The 21671-nt window shown below is 50.0% G+C and overlaps 1 protein-coding gene across 4 annotated transcripts in view; it reads right to left on the bottom strand.

Moving 5' to 3' along the window:
- LOC137561744 (uncharacterized) overlaps positions 1–21671 on the bottom strand; it is a 71269-nt gene that overhangs the window by 40304 nt on the left and 9294 nt on the right. For 3 of the 4 annotated variants that reach the window (XM_068273092.1, XM_068273089.1, XM_068273091.1), the window contains exons 2-7: positions 16759–16861; positions 13309–13423; positions 10979–11153; positions 9394–9505; positions 7848–7954; positions 782–908 (exon numbers count right to left, since the gene is read on the bottom strand). In XM_068273092.1, the coding sequence (XP_068129193.1) occupies positions 782–908; positions 7848–7954; positions 9394–9505; positions 10979–11153; positions 13309–13423; positions 16759–16861 (739 nt within the window). Of the gene's footprint in view, positions 1–781; positions 909–7847; positions 7955–9393; positions 9506–10978; positions 11154–13308; positions 13424–16758; positions 16862–19720; positions 19794–21671 lie in introns of those variants that run through there. The other variant, XM_068273090.1, reaches the window with a different exon arrangement.

A 21671-nucleotide genomic window follows, 5' to 3' on the forward strand; every position in this document is an offset into this window, starting at 1 on the left:
TATCTGGGTTTACTTTACCAGGCGTTACTCCCATATACAGGGCCGGATTTGTACTTTTTACTACCTAAGGCCAATGTCACCAGCCACCCACTTTCAATATAGTTAGCAAGATGACCCCTCCCCCTTCCCTCCAGTATAGTTAGCAAGAAGACCCCTCCCCTTTCCCTCCAGTATAGGTAGCCAGATGACCCCACCCTTCTTTCTCTCTAGTATAGGTAGCCTGATGACTGCTTCTCCTCACCCTTCAGTATAGATAGCCAGATTACTACCTTAATCCCTCCCTTTCCCACTCCCACCTTTCAGTACAGCTCACCTCCACACCACAGCAGCCATCACAGTGTCACTCACTTCTCTGCTCGTCTCCAGTGCAGAAGTTTCCTCTTCCCCTCCGTCTCCAATGCTGCCAAAGTCTGTAGCCGCCTGCCACAATGCCAACGTGCACAGAGAGCATGGCGGCCGCTGCACAGGCGGCTAGCAGCAGAGTACTCACGGTCAGGCGCCTGCCTGATCTCCCTGCATTGCAGCATTTGCAAGCTTGCAAATGTTGCACCAGTTTAGTCTGCTGCTTTGGTGCCCTTGCTCCTGTGGTGCCCTCGGCCAAGGCCTAGATGGCCTAGGCCTAAATCCGGCCCTGCCCATATATTTATAATGGAAATAGGCTGGGACCTGGAAATTTCGTTTACTATACTCAAGTGTTTACTCTATCAGAGTTTACTATAAGGAGATTATACTTTATGGGGAACCTGAACTTTACTGACGGTATAGGAAACATTGCACTTACCAATAAGCCTGGCAGCTTCCTCCTCATTGCGGACATTGCATGGAGCCTGGAAGCCGCTGCGTGGGGTGAAAAACGCTGGAAAGTCTCTGGAGTCGCCAAACATAGAAACACAAACGCCTTCTGTTTCCTGATATTTAACGGAAAAGAAGATTACTCAGATACTGCGGCTATACTTCACGTATATCCTAATACTGATCACATGGCCAGTCCAGAGGCTCTAACCCTGCCGACTCCTCCTTACTCAGTACAGTGACTGCTCCTAAACTAGAACCTGGAATGATCACAAGCGATTGTTTTGGGTGGCAGAAATGGAATGAGTTGTATTTGGCTTCAGCGCACTGTACTAAAGTGTTAAAGCGGACCTGAACTCAGAACTTTCTCTCTGCTCTAAAAGATAAGCAACAGCATAATAACCTGGACAGAAAAAGCATTTCTTTGTTACAGCTCATAGAGCTCCTTCAGAGATGCTGCACTGTAGTAACTTCCTGGTTTGTGGGAGCACAGAAAGGATTAAACTCCTCTGTTTACATATCAGCTCCCAACTCGTCAGACTCCGCAGACAGCTAGGAGCTCAAATTACACTAGCTTATTACTTGCTGAGAAGAAAAGGGAAAATTAGACAGTATCGTAGTAGTAAAAGAACAGTTATAGATCGGCACTAAAGTGCACGGTGGCAATGGGGGTATCCGGTGCAAATAGCTGTGCCTCCGGACTGTAGATGCATATAGTAGAGGACGGGAGCAGAAAGAATCCGGGCACCAACTATATTGCTTGCAGTCAAGTGTCACCTTTATTACATCCCATATCATCCCGACCTACAGTGCAGTACCAATAGCCTGACAGCCGTTTCGCAGGCGACAAAAACCCGCTTCGTCAGAGGCGAGATACCATACAAAAAAGGTGACACTTGACTGCAAGCAATATAGTTGGTGCCCGGATTCTTTCTGCTCCTGTCCTCTACTGGAGAATTAGACAGGTTGTTCTCTATAAACACATGCCGGGTGGACACAGGGTGGATTTCTCTGTGTTCTCCTCTCTTGTGCAAGAATTCAAGTCCGATTTAACTGTTGTCAGGGCACGGACCTATGAGAACGAACAAGAGTGTACATAGCAATTTGTGCTGTAGGCGTTTGTAAGCAATAGTGCAGAGCTGCCATTAGAATGCATTAAAAATGTGTGGGTCCCTTGCAAGTAAGAGTTCAGGGTGCCTCTTTGGTCCCCTATGCAGGGTAAAACGCTGTGCCTCTCACCAGTGGTGTGTTGGGTCTCGGACTCCTGCTACTTCTTCTATAGTTTCTAAATTAGCGGGTCAATGCATTATAGCCTTATCTTATCTGCTTGTGTGGGCATAGCCCCCTTATGAAAAGAGCTGAGCTTGTATCAACTCCTCTGATCCTCCAAGTCACATTCCCACAGGTGGACTGACACAGCTGGGGGAGAATATTGTACCAAACAACAAAAGTGTGAAGGGAAAGAGGGGGGAATCCTGCAGTCTCCTAGACAATCCTATTACAAGTGCACACAGTGGCTGAGAAAATATTTGAAAAGGTCCCATGCAGTGGCGTAGCTAAGGAGCTGTGGGCCCTGATGCAAGTTTTACAATGGGGCCCCCCAAGCACTCTATACATAATTGATACAGCGCACCAAAACCTGCCAATGGCAAATACAGTGTCAGAGGTGCAAGAAGGGGATGGGGAACAGTTTTTTAATGATTACCACCATTCAAAGTATCTATAGAAGTGATTATTGTGAGTACAGGACCAATAGAAATCTAATACTGCAGTTGAGGGAGGGCCCTTCGGGGGCCCCCCTGGCCCAAGGGCCCCGATGTGGTCGCAACCTCTGCAACCCCTATTGCTACGCCCCTGGTCCCATGGCCACTATTATGGGTGGGAAAAAAAGCAGATTTTTTGGCTTTATTGAAATAAATATGCAAACATAAAAGTCAAATATTTTGACAGGAAGGGGCAGGCTTGCGGTGATGTTTCCTCCTATCATCCTCCCATTCTCTCCTCTTCAGCGAAAAGGATGAAACCAGTAGGTGATAAGAGGGAAAGTCACAGCAAGCCTGCCTCCTAGTGGCTGGGGAAGGGAGTAGTGAAATCACAGCAAGCCTGCCTCCTAATGGCTGGGCAAGGGAGAAGGGACATCACAGCAAGCCTGCCTCCTAGTGGCTGGGGAAGGGAGTAGTGACATCACAGCAAGCCTGCCTCCTAGTGGCTGGGGAAGGGAGTAGTGACATCACAGCAAGCCTGCCTCCTAATGGCTGGGGAAGGTAGAAGGGACATCACAGCAAGCCTGCCTCCTAGTGGCTGGGGAAGGGAGTAGTGACATCACAGCAGGCCTCTGCCTCCTAGTGGCTGGGGAAGGGAGTAGTGACATCACAGCAAGCCTGCCTCCTAATGGCTGGGCAAGGGAGAAGGGACATCACAGCAAGCCTGCCTCCTAGTGGCTGGGGAAGGGAGTAGTGACATCACAGCAAGCCTGCCTCCTAGTGGCTGGGGAAGGGAGTAGTGACATCACAGCAAGCCTGCCTCCTAATGGCTGGGGAAGGTAGAAGGGACATCACAGCAAGCCTGCCTCCTAGTGGCTGGGGAAGGGAGTAGTGACATCACAGCAGGCCTCTGCCTCCTAGTGGCTGGGGAAGGGAGTAGTGACATCACAGCAAGCCTGCCTCCTAATGGCTGGGCAAGGGAGAAGGGACATCACAGCAAGCCTGCCTCCTAGTGGCTGGGGAAGGGAGTAGTGACATCACAGCAAGCCTGCCTCCTAGTGGCTGGGGAAGGGAGTAGTGACATCACAGCAAGCCTGCCTCCTAATGGCTGGGGAAGGTAGAAGGGACATCACAGCAAGCCTGCCTCCTAGTGGCTGGGGAAGGGAGTAGTGACATCACAGCAAGCCTGCCTCCTAGTGGCTGGGGAAGGGATTAGTAACATCACAGCAAGCCTGCCTCCTAGTGGCTGGGGAAGGGATTAGTAACATCACAGCAAGCCTGCCTCCTAGTGGCTGGGGAAGGGATTAGTAACATCACAGCAAGCCTGCCTCCTAGTGGCTGGGGAAGGGATTAGTAACATCACAGCAAGCCTGCCTCCTAGTGGCTAGGGAAGGGAGTAGTGACATCACAGCAAGCCTGCCTCCTAGTGGCTGGGGAAGGGAGTAGTGACATCACAGCAAGCCTGCCTCCTAGTGGCTGAGGAAGGGAGTAGTGACATCACAGCAGGCCTCTGCCTCCTAGTGGCTGGGGAAGGGGGTAGTGACATCACAGCAAGCCTGCCTCCTAGTGGCTGGGGAAGGGAGTAGTGACATCACAGCAAGCCTGCCTCCAAGTGGCTGGGGAAGGGAGTAGCGACATCACAGCAAGCCTGCCTCCTAGTGGCTGGGGAAGGGAGTAGTGACATTACAGCAAGCCTGCCTCCAAGTGGCTGGGGAAGGGAGTAGTGACATCACAGCAAGCCTGCCTCCTAGTGGCTGGGGAAGGGAGTAGTGACATCACAGCAAGCCTGCCTCCAAGTGGCTGGGGAAGGGAGTAGCGACATCACAGCAAGCCTGCCTCCTAGTGGCTGGGGAAGGGAGTAGTGACATCACAGCAAGCCTGCCTCCAAGTGGCTGGGGAAGGGAGTAGTGACATCACAGCAAGCCTGCCTCCTAGTGGCTGGGGAAGGGAGTAGTGACATCACAGCAAGCCTGCCTCCTAGTGGCTGGGGAAGGGAGTAGTAACATCACAGCAAGCCTGCCTCCTAGTGGCTGGGGAAGGTAGAAGGGACATCACAGCAAGCCTGCCTCCTAGTGGCTGGGGAAGGGAGTAGTGACATCACAGCAAGCCTGCCTCCAAGTGGCTGGGGAAGGGAGTAGTGACATCACAGCAAGCCTGCCTCCTAGTGGCTGGGGAAGGGAGTAGTGACATCACAGCCAGCCTGCCCCCTAGTGGCTGGGGAAGGGAGTAGTGACATCACAGCAAGCCTGCCTCCTAGTGGCTGAGGAAGGTAGAAGGGACATCACAGCAAGCCTGCCTCCTAGTGGCTGGGGAAGGTAGAAGGGACATCACAGCAAGCCTGCCTCCTAGTGGCTGGGGAAGGGAGTAGTGACATCACAGCAAGCCTGCCTCCAAGTGGCTGGGGAAGGGAGTAGTGACATCACAGCAAGCCTGCCTCCTAGTGGCTGGGGAAGGGAGTAGTGACATCACAGCCAGCCTGCCCCCTAGTGGCTGGGGAAGGGAGTAGTGACATCACAGCAAGCCTGCCTCCTAGCGGCTGGGGAAGGGATTAGTAACATCACAGCAAGCCTGCCTCCTAGTGGCTAGGGAAGGGAGTAGTGACATTACAGCAAGCCTGCCTCCTAGTGGCTGGGGAAGGGAGTAGTGACATCACAGCAAGCCTGCCTCCTAGTGGCTGAGGAAGGGAGTAGTGACATCACAGCAGGCCTCTGCCTCCTAGTGGCTGGGGAAGGGGGTAGTGACATCACAGCAAGCCTGCCTCCTAGTGGCTGGGGAAGGGAGTAGTGACATCACAGCAAGCCTGCCTCCAAGTGGCTGGGGAAGGGAGTAGCGACATCACAGCAAGCCTGCCTCCTAGTGGCTGGGGAAGGGAGTAGTGACATCACAGCAAGCCTGCCTCCAAGTGGCTGGGGAAGGGAGTAGTGACATCACAGCAAGCCTGCCTCCTAGTAGCTGGGGAAGGGAGTAGTGACATCACAGCAAGCCTGCCTCCTAGTGGCTGGGGAAGGGAGTAGTGACATCACAGCAAGCCTGCCTCCTAGTGGCTGGGGAAGGTAGAAGGGACATCACAGCAAGCCTGCCTCCTAGTGGCTGGGGAAGGGAGTAGTGACATCACAGCAAGCCTGCCTCCTAGTGGCTGGGGAAGGGATTAGTAACATCACAGCAAGCCTGCCTCCTAGTGGCTGGGGAAGGGATTAGTAACATCACAGCAAGCCTGCCTCCTAGTGGCTGGGGAAGGGATTAGTAACATCACAGCAAGCCTGCCTCCTAGTGGCTGGGGAAGGGATTAGTAACATCACAGCAAGCCTGCCTCCTAGTGGCTGGGGAAGGGATTAGTAACATCACAGCAAGCCTGCCTCCTAGTGGCTAGGGAAGGGAGTAGTGACATCACAGCAAGCCTGCCTCCTAGTGGCTGGGGAAGGGAGTAGTGACATCACAGCAAGCCTGCCTCCTAGTGGCTGAGGAAGGGAGTAGTGACATCACAGCAAGCCTCTGCCTCCTAGTGGCTGGGGAAGGGAGTAGTGACATCACAGCAAGCCTGCCTCCAAGTGGCTGGGGAAGGGAGTAGCGACATCACAGCAAGCCTGCCTCCTAGTGGCTGGGGAAGGGAGTAGTGACATCACAGCAAGCCTGCCTCCAAGTGGCTGGGGAAGGGAGTAGTGACATCACAGCAAGCCTGCCTCCTAGTGGCTGGGGAAGGGAGTAGTGACATCACAGCAAGCCTGCCTCCTAGTGGCTGGGGAAGGGAGTAGTGACATCACAGCAAGCCTGCCTCCTAGTGGCTGGGGAAGGTAGAAGGGACATCACAGCAAGCCTGCCTCCTAGTGGCTGGGGAAGGGAGTAGTGACATCACAGCAAGCCTGCCTCCAAGTGGCTGGAGAAGGGAGTAGTGACATCACAGCAAGCCTGCCTCCTAGTGGCTGGGGAAGGGAGTAGTGACATCACAGCCAGCCTGCCCCCTAGTGGCTGGGGAAGGGAGTAGTGACATCACAGCAAGCCTGCCTCCTAGTGGCTGAGGAAGGTAGAAGGGACATCACAGCAAGCCTGCCTCCTAGTGGCTGGGGAAGGTAGAAGGGACATCACAGCAAGCCTGCCTCCTAGTGGCTGGGGAAGGGAGTAGTGACATCACAGCAAGCCTGCCTCCAAGTGGCTGGGGAAGGGAGTAGTGACATCACAGCAAGCCTGCCTCCTAGTGGCTGGGGAAGGGAGTAGTGACATCACAGCCAGCCTGCCCCCTAGTGGCTGGTGAAGGGAGTAGTGACATCACAGCCAGCCTGCCCCCTAGTGGCTGGGGAAGGGATTAGTAACATCACAGCAAGCCTGCCTCCTAGTGGCTGGGGAAGGGATTAGTAACATCACAGCAAGCCTGCCTCCTAGTGGCTAGGGAAGGGAGTAGTGACATCACAGCAAGCCTGCCTCCTAGTGGCTGGGGAAGGGAGTAGTGACATCACAGCAAGCCTGCCTCCTAGTGGCTGAGGAAGGGAGTAGTGACATCACAGCAGGCCTCTGCCTCCTAGTGGCTGGGGAAGGGGGTAGTGACATCACAGCAAGCCTGCCTCCTAGTGGCTGGGGAAGGGAGTAGTGACATCACAGCAAGCCTGCCTCCAAGTGGCTGGGGAAGGGAGTAGCGACATCACAGCAAGCCTGCCTCCTAGTGGCTGGGGAAGGGAGTAGTGACATCACAGCAAGCCTGCCTCCAAGTGGCTGGGGAAGGGAGTAGTGACATCACAGCAAGCCTGCCTCCTAGTGGCTGGGGAAGGGAGTAGTGACATCACAGCAAGCCTGCCTCCTAGTGGCTGGGGAAGGGAGTAGTGACATCACAGCAAGCCTGCCTCCTAGTGGCTGGGGAAGGTAGAAGGGACATCACAGCAAGCCTGCCTCCTAGTGGCTGGGGAAGGGAGTAGTGACATCACAGCAAGCCTGCCTCCAAGTGGCTGGGGAAGGGAGTAGTGACATCACAGCAAGCCTGCCTCCTAGTGGCTGGGGAAGGGAGTAGTGACATCACAGCCAGCCTGCCCCCTAGTGGCTGGGGAAGGGAGTAGTGACATCACAGCAAGCCTGCCTCCTAGTGGCTGAGGAAGGTAGAAGGGACATCACAGCAAGCCTGCCTCCTAGTGGCTGGGGAAGGGAGTGGTGACATCACAGCAAGCCTGCCTCCAAGTGGCTGGGGAAGGGAGTAGTGACATCACAGCAAGCCTGCCTCCTAGTGGCTGGGGAAGGGAGTAGTGACATCACAGCAAGCCTGCCTCCTAGTGGCTGGGGAAGGGAGTAGTGGAGGAACAAAGAGAGGAACAGACAACGCACAGATCAAGGACATACCTCGGGTACTTTAACCACAGAGCATCCACTCACCAGATACTCCAGGGTTCGGCCGATATCAAGGATGGATTTTACCCCGGCTGATACTACAGCGACCGGCGTTCTCCCCAGTTCAGACAGGTCGGCACTGACATCCATGGCTGCACCAAAGAAATAAAACAGTAACTATATGAGCAACTCTAACATGAAATCGGTGTATAGAGTTCAGGAAAAGGTTTGCTTCCTTGAATCAGTTTTTCTTTGGCATCACATTGGAAGTATTGTCTCGCACTCACTAATGGATCAAACTCATAGTCTTTAACCACCCTGGCGTTCTATTAAGATCGCCAGGGCGGCTGCGGGAGGGTTTTTTTTAAATAAAAAAAAAAATTATTACATGCAGCCAACTGAAAGTTGGCTGCATGAAAGCCCACTAGAGGGCGCTCCTGAAGCGTAATTCCGATCGCCTCCGGCGATCAGAATTAACAAGGAAGGCCGCAATGAGCAGCCTTCCTTGTTTTGCTTACCTCGTCGCCATGGCGACGAGCGGAGTGACGTCACAGACGTCAGCCGAGTCCTGACGTCAGCCGCCCTCGATCCAGCCCTTAGCGCTGGCCGGAACTATTTGTTCCGGCTGCGCAGGGCTCGGGCGGCTGGGGGGACCCTCTTTCGCCGCTGCATGTGGCGGATCGCCATGCGGCGGCGATCAGGTAGCACACGCGGCTGGCAAAGTGCCGGCTGCGTGTGCTCCTTTTTATTTGGCGCAAATCGGCCCAGCAGGGCCTGAGCGGCAGCCTCCGGCGGTAATGGACGAGCTGAGCTCGTCCATACCGCCAGGATGGTTAAGGGGAGTGCGACAGCTGAAAAGAGGGATGACGCCCTCTATGCAGTATTCAACAAGGGAGAAAGCAATCTTTATTAGTTCCGTGTAAAAATATGGCCAACGTTTCGGAGCCGCGTAGGACCCCTTTATCAAGGCAATATCTGCTCTGAGGCAAAGATCTGTTTGCTGCTGTGCAAAAAATTCTGCATAGGAATTCGGGAGTCTGGCTCCTTTTAGACACTCACTGTCAGCGATGTGTATCCATCTGAGGTCAGCAAGCACTTCTTTGGCACGGTGCGCCTGCCACATAGCGCCTGTGTTGGGCACCGGCTACAGCACTAGTTCTGGAGTCCGCGGCCCGCACACGGGTAATTTGGGTTTTCCGTGATTGCTAGACCCCAAATTATTTCTCCCTCCGAGTTGCTATGACTCGGAAGGGGAATAGTATTTAACGTTGCTGCGCAGGGTAAGTCATCATTCAACTCACCCTGCGCCCAGCTCACCGGTGGCGTACTAATACGGAAGCTTATTCCTTATAGTCTGGAAGTGAGGATGAAACCAGTGAGGCGGAGTCACTACGTCTGAGCAATACCACCAATCAGATCCTGCTGAGGTAAAATTTGATTGGACAGTTTGCAAGCTGCATAAATTTGCCTAATCCAGAATCAACTCGAAATTCGCATCTCATTGATCATCCCTAGGGATAAACCGCATCTGAGGAGAGCTCAGCAAGGAAGTCAAACACGCTGGGGGACATGACATGAAACAAGTGCTCACTATTTTGACCATCGCGGTGCACTCCTCCAATCCCGCCAGTCACAAACACCGGAATCCCTGCCTGATGGGCCGCTATCATGGTTCCCGATACCGTGCTTCCTCCAGAGAGCCCCTAGTGCAGGAGAGAAGAAGAAAACAGGCGAGGTGAGTATCTAACATGAGTGCGTCGGTCCATCATGTGTGGCCAGGAGATCTGGAGTCTCGGATCAACTTGGCCAAGCACAGGCTGAGCCCATTGCCCCCCTACTCGACCCTTTCCCCTCAAGTCCTCTCCATTGTGCACCGCACTGTTGTCACTCTTCTCTTCTCCATAGCAACAGAGACTAGCAACATGTCTGTACAGCACTGTGCCACAAACAGTCATTTATAACAATAGCCCCCAAAATCTGTAATCCTGGGGGGGGAGGGATCAGGGGGCTGTGGGGGCTCCTCTCTTCCCCCCACAGCCACAGCAACAAGGCTTCACACTTTGGGCTTGATTCACAAAGTGGTGCTATCAGTTAGCACGCTGTTGAAAAGCCCTTTATCACGCCTTTTCACCAGCGTGGTGCAATGGTTATCACGCCTAAAGTCCTTTAGGCGTGCTAACTGGGCTAGCACCGCTGTGTGAATCAGGCCCTTTATCTTGTTCCCGTGGCAGGACAGGTCCACTTCACTGCTCTTCAGTGTAGCCGAACCGTGTTATCACCTTGCGGTCCCTGACACTGCATGACATGTGACATCTGGAGACGCAATCTGATAGGCAGCACAGCGGCTACACAGAAAAGTGAGGAGAACCTGTCCCATCACTGGGAAGAGGTATAGTATGAAGCTTCCCTGTGGCTCTACAGGGCACCCCAGAACCGGGCCCCCCATGATAACAAGGGTCGCGGGGGCACTTGTTATGTCACTGCTTTTATTATAAAATTAGATGGGTGATGCTTGTTTAGTAATTAATTCAATGTTATTAAAAAACGATCTTTGCGTTTTAACTTTCCACCAGCTAGAAGTTCCTGTAGCTGGCAGCAGGGGCGTATCTTGGCAATATAGTGCCCAGGGCAAACACTGACATTATGCCCCTTCAGGCCTTTACCCAACCCCACCAATATTAATAAGTAGCTAGATGTGCCCCCCAGTATTATATAGTGAGAGAGAGATAGAGATAGAGAGAGAGAGAGAGAGAGGGGGTGCACAGGACCCACACGGTACACTTCACATGCAGGAAGTGACCAGTGACATCACTTCCGCATATGAAGTTCTCCATGTCCTCTCTCTCTCTCTTTTCGGTCACCGCTGATCTGAGGTCTGAGTGACTGGGAAACAGCGGGGCAGGCATGGTGGTGCAGCACGGGAGCAGTCGTGGTGGCGCAGTGGCGCCCATGGCAACAGTAAGCTCAATATGCAGGTCGTTTGGAACACAGTGTGCCCACAAACTACCCCCTTGCTAAATTCACTGCACAGGGCAGGCGTGGCTAATTATTTTTAACACCTGCTGCACTTATCCATTAACACGGATCAATATAACATTTGCCAGGGGCAGCAGACCTCTATAGTGAATGAGCTCATTGTAGCTAGTAGCCATGAATGTCTATGTACATTGGAGTACCTGGCTGAGGACATAAGGCAGGTCTCTCCGTGACACTTTCACGCAGTCCTTACAGGTGGCCAGGAACGTCAGCTCTTCCTCACCGAGGCCGATATGAACAGCTCCCTCTATAATTCCAACCGTCGCTGGTACCGACCCATTGGCTCGAACAATCTCCTCCACTTCACTGGCCGTTCTGAAAGTTATACGACAGATGAAGAAAAAAAATCATAAATCTGAGCATTTTGCCGGATCCTTAGCAGCATCAGCAATCAATGCAGGTTATATTCATGAAGAACTGGGTCATCACTGCTGAACCTTCACCTCCCTCTGTAGTTCCCATTGATGTGGCTACATAACCACATCAATGGAAACTTCATCTCCAGGCAGGCATCGCGCATCCCCAGAATGCATGATGACATCACAGGGCTGCGCAGTTACCAATGCTACGACGCCTTGGAGGAAGTAGATTGTAGCCACGTGTGGCCGAAGGAAGGTGAGTTTCTGCCCGCCCTCCCCTGAGGGCCCCAGGAAAGATTTACTATGGTGCCCCATGATGTCTTGCTACGTTACTGCCAGACGGCACAGAACACCCGCTACACGGCGCAGGAACAGCCTGAATAGAAGTCAAGACACCATGTTTGCAACCTTTACCTTACATCCTTGGGTTATATTAAAATAAAGTGGGAGGTTGCTGAAAAAAACAAAAGCAAATTGAAATTTTGTATATTGTGAAAATTCAGTTTATTTTTTAAAAGAGTTTCTACTCACCGCAAAACTGGTTTCACAAATTCTGCAGACTAAACTCCACTACAGAGCGCTGCAAAAGCACTGCAATAGCAGAATTGTTACCCAAGTTACAGTTGAAGCCATATCCGCTCATTACAAGCGTAAACTACGCCAGTACGAATCTACGCATCGTAGTCCGCAACTACGCATCGTAGTTCATAGACGAAGTTTAAAAACTATGTATTTCCACGTAGTCGTAGTACCGCTATTCGAAGCTTCACCCGCTATGCATAGTTGACGTATGTATTGCGAAGTCAACTACGCGTGCGGTAACTGCGTCTATACGGATCATTGCGCATGCGCAGAAATATTATTGCCCTTCTATACGTATACAATTCCCCATTGGAAGGTGGAATGTACGCATATATTAGTTCACCCATGCGCATATTTAGCGGATTATTGTGGAAATTTTTCCGCATAAGGGCATAAGCGTCTGCATACACTATGCTTCGCACTATGCGAAGCTTCCGTACTTTAACGCGTAGTCTACGAAATGCAAACGTAGCAAAGCTTCTGATTTCGAAACCGTAGTTTGCGAAGCGTAATTGCGTAGAACTACGTGTAGTTCCAGCATGGCGAAGTTGGCTGACTACGACCATCTCTGGGAGTTTTGAATCAGACGTTTTGAGGAGTGAGTGAGTATTCCCACGTGTTGAGTTTGCTTTTCTGCTCCTCCCCCTAAAGTTAATCAGTCTGACTGAAGACAATAGACTCTAGTAAGTATATTGATCATTAGCTGTAAGAACAGATTTGAGTTTCTTTGCCAGGGGTTAGGAGTATGGGGATAAACACAAACAAAATAAAAAGGAATTGTTTAATTTAGGGTCATGTTTGTGCCTCTTGTCCCAGGCCCCACAGTAGTCAGTATGGCAATGATCACGCCCTTTCATCACCCTCTGAATCCTGTTGGTTGCACTACCTGTAATGTTGCAGTTTGAGGCAAACTTGTGAGGATCCCTCCCCTTCCCCCGATACGCAGTATAATTGTCCCCAGTATAGGTAGCCTGGAGGGGGTAGCAGCCAGGAAGAGGGGGAGCAGCAGGCATAGCGGTGGGGAGGGGGGTCAGACCCCCCCCTTCCTCACCTGGGGCTCCCCCATCTGCGCTCCCCCTTCAGCTATTTGCACAGCATGTGTGTCAGGCAGCGAGCGGTGAAGGAATGACTCACCTTCTTCTGTTCCAGGTGCTGCGTTCCCTGCTTGCGTCACTTCCTGCAATGCCGCCCACTGAACTTCCGCAGGAAGTGACGCGAGTGGTGGAATGCAGTGCCTGGAATGGTAGAAGGCGAGTCATTCCTTCACCGCTTGCTGCCTGACACACATGCTGTGCAAATAGCTGGAGGGGAAGCGCAGGCGGGGGAGCCCCAGGTGAGGAAGGAGGAGTCTGACCCCCCTCTCTCCACCACTGTGCCTGCTGCTCCTCTTTCCTGGCTGTTACCCCCTCCAGCTCCGCAGCCCCCCCCCCACCCACGGCCAGGCGGGCGCTGCCCCCAGATGTCCGCCACCTGAGGAAGACGCCTCACTTGGCGTCATGGGTGGGCCGAGCCTGAGTTCTGTGAATTACCTGATGTTGTGCGGATAGGGCATTCCATGTGTTATAATTGTGCTCTCTAGCGCCACCACTGGCCTTCCCTCTGCTAGTGCTTCAGCCACTCTGGGATGTGTTCTGAATGAAGAATCTGCACAGAGGAGATCAGGAGATCACAGTCATGTATACACATTTATCTATTTATTGAGGCAAAGGTTTCTAGCAAGCAAGATGATAAAGGAATGGAACCATAAGTGAATATAAATACTGTTCATAAGCAAAGCGGTGGACAGAACATCTGTTTCATTGGTCAAAAACGCTTGCCACAGCAATACAGTTTGCTTCCTCTCCTCTCTGAATTCAGCTGCTGGGTAGGTCAATCAGGTGTAACCATTGGCAAGTCAGTAGGAAGAAAACTAATATTTACCTAATACAGCACATTCCCCACTGTCCAGCACCGGCAGGGATAGCCAGATGCTGGACACATGTGCTTGCCGCATGCTTGAGTAAATACCTACTGATGTCTGGCATACCTCCCAACTTTTTGTTATCGTAAGAGAAACAGAGGCGCCAGCAGGATAAAAGGTAATAAAAATTTTAAAATTTGCTGGGAGGCAGTGGTGGACTTACCTCCGGAAGGCAGACTCAAAATACTGTCTGAATTAAACAAATACATTTATTATTGGTACCCCAAAAGATGCAACGCGTTTCGCAGGCACAGCCCGCTTCATCAGGCAATAAGATAGGGGACAAACAGTAGCTCGTCAGTAGCACGAATGGCCCTTCTGTCCTGGTTCATTTCCCTTCATATTAACATTTTTAAATTAGCAATATATCAATTTAAAGGATGGAAATACAGTTTAGAGTCAATCAAACACATTTTTAATAGATAAATATATATATTTACATAGAAAGAGGGACAAAGTCCTGAAAGAGGGACAAATGAGGAGGAAAGAGGGACAGAGGGACAGGGCTCCCAAAGAGGGACTGTCCCTCCAAAGAGGGACAGTTGGGAGCTATGCTGCAACTGATGCAAAGGGGCAGAGTTATAGCACAAATATTAGGATACAGTAAACAAAAAGACAGAATGTAAGAATCTGCTCAGCTGCCTGTGCAGACAGGCAGCTTTTTGACCACTGTTCAGGTCTGCATTCTGCAGGTCTCTTTAATGGTGGCCATACATGGTACAATTTTTCAATTAGATAATTTAGTTCGATTATTCAGTTAGATCGAATATAAAGATTTTTCCAGCATGTCCGATCATTTTTCCCGAAAAAACGGGATAATCGTTCGAATTTCTTGATCGAAAAAAAGTAAATTTTCAACTTTCATTCAATTCGATCATTTAGATCGAATAAACGGGAAAATCGAACGTTTTTATTGTACCGTGTATGGCCACCATTAGAGATACCTTTTGTCTGTTCTGCAGCTTGCTGCAGAGGAATTTGCATACGTTTATCATGCAAATTGCCTAGCCACATCCATTGTGGGCTTGCTCTATAAGTACTATCTGTTTCCCACAATGCTGGGCTGGTCATAAGGATTTAGTCCTGTGTAACACTCCTGGAGGGGTGTCAGCCTTACTCTCTGTTTGAAGATCAGCTTAGAGTAATTCCTGGAAAACTGCACTAGGCAGGTTTCCTTAGTGCAGTTAGGATTGCTTATCTGTTTGTTTGGACTGTTGCGATTGTCCTGTCCCAGCGGTGGTCGACAGGAAATGGTTCTGATCTCTGTTCTTGGAGTATAGCTGGTGCAGCGGTTGCTACCAGCTATCTCTTCTGATCTGTCTCCTTGGATCGCGCTAGCCACTTTCCGCTAGTGCTGTGGATCCTTCTGTTCTGCTACTCTGTACCTGGATCGCGCTAGTCACTTTCGCTAGTGCTGTGGATCCTTCTGTTCTGCTACTCTGTACCTGGATCGCGCTAGTCACTTTCGCTAGTGCTGTGGATCCTTCTGTTCTGCTACTCTGTCTGCCTGGATCGCACTCGCCTAGCGCTAGTGCTGTGGATTCTTCTGTTCTGTCTTCCTGGATCGCGCTGGCCACTTTCGCTAGTGCTGTGGATCCTATCTCTCGCTTGTCCCTGTTTTCGTGTGTCTGTCTTGTCTGTTACGAACACTTGCTGGAGGCTCGGTGAGGTAACCGTTAAGCAAGCGCTCGCGTTCTCTGTTTCGTGTTTGTCTGTCTTTGGTTAGTTAGGCGTGCTTGTCTCTGTTGTGCGTAACACGCGGAGACTGCGCACGAACGCGTGCACTGTTGCGAATGAGTGCGGTGTTCGCGTTCAGCTAGCGTTTGTTATTTTCCTTATCGTTCTCTTTGTATGATTTGCTGTGCCTTTGCTATCCTCGTATTCTGTTCTGATCTGCCTTGTGTCACTTTTGGCAATCGCCTTTCTTGCGGTTGCGTTTCTGTTTCGTATCTGCTGTTGTGTGTGCGCTGTCGCGGGGTGGCGACTAGATTGGGGCACACACATACAACCTGTCCCTTTGCTCGTTCTCATTCGCAATCGCTTCTCTTGCGATTGGGTTCTGCGCTTCGTACAATTCCTGTCTGGCATTTGTGGAGGTACAGAGGATTGGTTCCTCTGCACTCCTCAGCGCCATCTGCCGACAGGAATTTCCCTCTACGGGTGCGTAGCACCTTTTGCTGGGTTCCTGCAATTATACGCTTGTGGAGGATTTCCGCCGTATCAGCGCACGCGTTGAGCGCTGATCACGGAGAAAGTTCCGCAATCGTTACACAGAAATAAAAATAAAAGAAAAACATGGATAAACATTGATCAATTTTAACCGTAGATAAATGAACTCGGGTACACTTTAAAGAGGCCCTGCCTCCTTGCCACATGTGACCAAATTTGTACTAGCACCCAGAGCCGGGACAAGGTCCTCCAGCACCCAAGGCTGAGACACCAAAGTGCGCCCCTCCATCCCTGCCACCCCAGCCGTCACACACTGATTGCTATTAGACTAAGAGGGCCACAGGGCCCACAACCTCCCCAACACCTTAATATCTAGTTATATGGCTTGCAGTCACTGCCATGTATCCCCTTTTCTTATTTCTTTCTGCTTCAAACACAATTAGGAATGACAGCTGAATGAATTCTGCCCTCCCTCCTACACTGCGCCCTGAGGCTGGAGCCTCTCCAGCCTATGCCTCGGCCTGGCCCTGCTAGCACCCACCTAATGCTGCTCTTTCACTAAATTCTATTTCTAGAAATTCAGGGGTGTATTGTAAGTACAAATGATGCCCCCACCCCTTCCCCCCCAGCAAAACTTTGAAGGGGCCACTCAATATTCCCCCATCCCAACCCCCCCCCCCCTTTACCCTTCTACCTTGATGGCTCACACAGCGAAGTGTGGCCTCAACAACGCCTGTCCTCGAGGATGAACCCCTATACTGGAAGCTGAATAGTTGGGGTACCCCATAGCCCTGGCTCTTTGTAAAGCAGTTGCGCCCCCTACAGTTATGCCTATGTAGAATTAACTTACTATGACGATGCATTTGTTGTAGGGGCCCAGATCCGCCCGCCTGGACCACGGCATTGGGCACTCCGGTGGCACGACATCTTCTCAGGGCAGACACCAGCATTGCCTGTGGCATGACCGTATGGAGCACAAGAAGAGTTATACAATATCCAGATGAAGATCTACACATTCTAAGCAGTAGACATGGTTAACAGATCACCTATCCACACAGAGAATTCAGCACAGCACAAACCTCAGATCAATGATTATATACTGTAGTTAGATTTAATGGACATATTTGTTTCCTTTTAAACAATATCAGTTGCCTGGCAGCCCTGCTGATCTCTTTGGCTGTAGTAGTATCTGGATCACACCTGCAATAAGCATGCAGATAATCTAGTCAGACTTCAGTCAGAATCGCCTGATCTGCATGCTTGTTTGTGGTTTATGGCTAAAAGTATTAGAGGCAGAGGATCAGCAGGACAGCCAGGCAACTGGTATTGTTCTAAGTCAGGGCTCGTTCCCACTATCGCGAATCCGCATGCGTCCAATGCATGCGGATTCGCACATGTAATACAAGTGGATGGGCCTGTTTCCACTGTAGCGTTGCTGAGGTGCGTTTTTTTCAGCGGTAAAAAAACGCACAAAAGAGCCAACGAATTCGCCTGCGAGTGGAATGCATGCGAATCGCCGCTAATGTATTTAATAGTAAAAACGCATGCGTTTGTTACATGCGTTTTTACCCGCGATTTCGCGTGCGATTTCGCACCTTTTTCAATTTTATTTTGCCCTGGCAGTGTCATGGTTAATTTCGCATGGCACCCTGCCATGCGAAATCGCACGCGAAATCGCGGGTAAAAACGCATGTGGAAACGCATCCGCATGCGTTTTTACAAGCGTCGGAATGCGGCCGAAATCGCGTCGCAACAGTGGAAACAAGCCCTCAGTGTTTCTCAAACCTGTCCTCGTGACTCCCCAACGGTGCATGTTTTGTAGGCAGCCTCACTTATGCACAGGTGGGGTAATTAGTGTCTCTCAGCTACATGGAATCCACCTAGCTGAGACACTAATTACCCCACCTGACCTGTGCATAGGTGAGGCTGCCTACAAAACATGCACCATTGTGGAGTCACGAGGACAGGTTTGAGAAACACTGTTCTAAGTGGACCTGAGCTCAGAACTTCCCACTCTGCTCTAAAAGATAAGCAACAGCATAATAGCCTTTAAAGAAAAAAACATTTATTTGTTACAGCTGATACAAATCCTGCGGTAAATCTGCAATGTGTCTTCTTCCTGCTTTCATGGAAGCAGAAATAGTGTTAACATCCTGTGTTTACAAATTAGCTGCACATATGTGTGGAACATTGGTCAGATTTCTGAAATGTTACAATCAGTCAGAAAAATTTATTGCAATTCTTGAATTGAAAAGATTTTATAAATTGTATGGTGTGTGGAAACTCCCTGGTGGTGCCTAACCCTAAGACCTCCCCTGGTGGTGCCTAACCCTAACCACCCCCCTGGTGGAACCTAACCCTAAGACTCCCGTGGTGGTGCCTAACCCTACAACCTCCCCTAGTGGTGCCTAACCCTAAGACCTCCCCTGGTGGTGACTAAGCCTAAAACCTCCCCTGGTGGTGCCTAACCTTAAGTACCTCCCCCCTGGGTGCCTAAGACCCTCCCCCCCTTCCCGTGGTGCATATCCCTTAGACCCCCCAGGGATGCCTAACCCTAAACCCCACAAGTGGTGCCTAACCCCCCTTGAACAAAATACCCTTCCTGGTGCCTAACCCTAACCGTTCCCCCTGCACAAACACTCTTACAAACGTAAAACTTGTACATACAAGCTAAATAATATTACAAAAACTATAACAATGCAAGTTTCAAAACGATAACAGATTTCAAAGACTTTAATGTTCCAATGTTAAAAAAGATATTTATTCGGGCGCCCAAATTTCTGCTTTGAGTGCCATATTACCGATATTTGCATTTGCGCCCAAACTGCCCATTAGCGCCTAAATTTCTTGCTACCGCTTAAAGTATATTTTTGGTTGCTTCAAATGTGCTTTTAGGCTGCTTACACACAGGGACGTTAGTGCGCCTGTAACGCTCCCCCAACGCACAGCAATGTAACACCAGTGGGCTGTTCACACAGCCACGTTGCATTACATGTAACGCTGCACGTTCTCCCGAAAGTGCAGCATGCTACGGCGTTAGAGCGGCTTAAGCCGCGTTAGACTGTCTGCACATGCGCAATCATGTTGGGGAGGAGCGGAGAGCGGCCAGGCACATGGCTAATTAATATTCACTGCACGTTGTGACATACAGTGTTTACTTCCTGGTGCGGCCGCTCTGTGCGGCGATTGGCCGGCGGGACCACGTGATGCCGCATGCGCACAAGAGTACGCATCACGGACGCCAGAGTGAGCTGCACAACGCGGCTCACTCTGACGTTCACATAGAAGAGCACCAGGCGTTGCGTTAGGTGCACGTTATGCGACCTTAACGTGGCACCTAACGCAACGTCTTAGTGTGCAAGTAGCCTAAAAGCATTTTGAACTACTTAAAACAGTTTATACAATACTGTAATGTTTAACAACAAAAATATGTTAGACAACTTTGACAACTTGAAGACAACTTCGTTTGTATCGCTGAAACTTTTTAACTCGAGTCGTTTGTAAGTAGAGGACTTCAGTATTATACAACATAATAAAAAAAAAGTTTCCTCCTCATAAATGTTATCTCTGTTCAGAACCCCATTTCACCTGCATGCTAGAACTGTGATGTAATATTAGTGACCACAAGCTAAACAAAACTACACAGGCTAGAAAAACAAAATGTGTGTTCAAACCGACCTTTGAGCCCACAATAAAACGTTACTACTAAGATAAGTGATTGGCAGCTGTAAATCTGGCATCTTCTTTGGAAAGAGGATACAAAATGAGAGCAGCAAGACATTGGACATGAGTTAGTGGAGTGTCTGTCTTACCTCTGACAATACAGACCCTCACCAGGCTTGTCCTCACCAGTTCAGCTCTGGGGGGAGACACGTGGGAGGCCTGTCAGTTATACTGTCTGTGCTGCATTCTTCAGCTGATCATTAACCGCAAGACCAGCTGGTGAAAGAGGGGAGGCGGCCTGCCCAGGGCACCCTGCTCCCTTCCAAACAAGGACACAGACAGGGAGGAGAGACAGGCAGCATGCGGGGGTCAATCACTGCTTCAGCTCATGCACCATTTTTTTTTTTATTTATTATTGCATTTTATAGAAACAATTACAATAAAAATACAAACAGGCCTTGCCTGCTCCAGGCCCAAATATTATCCTACATCTTTGTAGCACTTGCAATTGCTTCAATTCACAGAGTTACACCAAACGGTTTTCCGCACATATCATTCATAAACAGGCTGTCGGTAGTGCGGGAAAACACCGTTCTTCTCCGCAACCGGTAATTAAGACTTCTGGGTGGCCATTCATAAAGAAGTCTGCCTGTTGCGGAAGAAGTGCGGAGGTTTTCTGGAGGAAGCTGGCGGTAGCGTGGCGGTAGGCATGCGGAAACTTAAAAGCTGCCCGATTCCCTCCCTGCGCTGCTCTGTCTGATGCTGCTTGGGAGGTCCCTCCCATTCATTTATATGTATTCCGCCCGCCTATCGCTACTGTCGAGCAAGCGGTATTTTCCTTCCGGATACCGCTTGCTCTAATCTTTATGAATGGATGTGTTTGTTACTTTTTCTAGATTAATCTAGAAAAACTCCGCACAAGGCGGAAATGTATCGCTCTGTCACCTTTTCATGCGGAAAGAGCCTTTATGAATGGGGCTTATGCTGAGTGGTCGGGAAAGTCACCGGTGTTAAGCATTTCCGCATGCGGAAATGCTTTATGAATGATACCCTTTAACTGGTTCTCGTTTCACGGTTTTTACACCTTAAAGTTCCTGACATTTTTGACATTTTAGCTGTGTTGTTTTGATACAGCAGTAACTTTTGAATTATCTACGCCATCTTAGTGATACATGTCTTGTTTTTTTTCAGTACAATCTAGGCTTTCTTTGGGTGATAGTTTTCTCCCAAAACTATTTTGTTTTATATTTTTTATTTATTGTATTTATAAAGCGCCAACAAATTACGCATTTATGGGGGAAAAATTAGGCGTAAATGAAGAAAACAAACATTTTTTCATTTTTCACCCATCCTAATTTTCCCATCACACTTCCCACAGTTATAAAACATTTACAAATAAATTATTTGGCCCTTCCCGGTTAAAATGATACCCCACATGCCACATTTTCCTTCTAACTGAGTATGTGGTGGACCGTTATCCCCAATTTGCGTGTTTGTGGCGATCGGATGCGTTCGCTAGGGCGACAGTTCAGGGGACATAGAGCTGTACGGATGCATCGCTAGGCAATGGCAGAGCGTTACATCTGTAGAGCTTTCGGGCCTGAAACTTTCGCCCTAGCGAATGCATCCGATCGTTACTGGCGGCAGTCATTAACCGTTTATAAACAGGCATAGGTATTGCAGGGGTTAATAATGGGTTAATAGGCTAAGTTTGGGTTAAAAATGAATGGGGAATTAAAAAAATACTTTTGATTTTATTGGAATTGTCACTTAAATTTATTTTTTTTACTTTTACAACTTTTTGTTTTCTAACTTTATTGAATGATTGTTGCTAGCTAACAGCAACAATCATTCACTTTACCATTCACGTGACTGTGCATGCGCGGTCACGTGCACGGTGACGTGCATGCACGGGAGCGCCGTGCACACTCATGCACGGCGGCAGACAGAGGGCATTAATGCAATTCGTAGATTCTACATCCTAGAACACACAGGGGGGCTAATTAGGACATAGAATCTACGTCCTGAAACTTTGATCAGTTAACGTGCGTTCAGTAAATGAAAATAAGAATTCATAGAAAAGTATCGTACAAGATAACG

The sequence above is a fragment of the Hyperolius riggenbachi genome, chromosome 3 (genome assembly GCF_040937935.1).
Source record: "Hyperolius riggenbachi isolate aHypRig1 chromosome 3, aHypRig1.pri, whole genome shotgun sequence".
Classification (NCBI taxonomy): Eukaryota; Metazoa; Chordata; class Amphibia; order Anura; family Hyperoliidae; genus Hyperolius; species Hyperolius riggenbachi.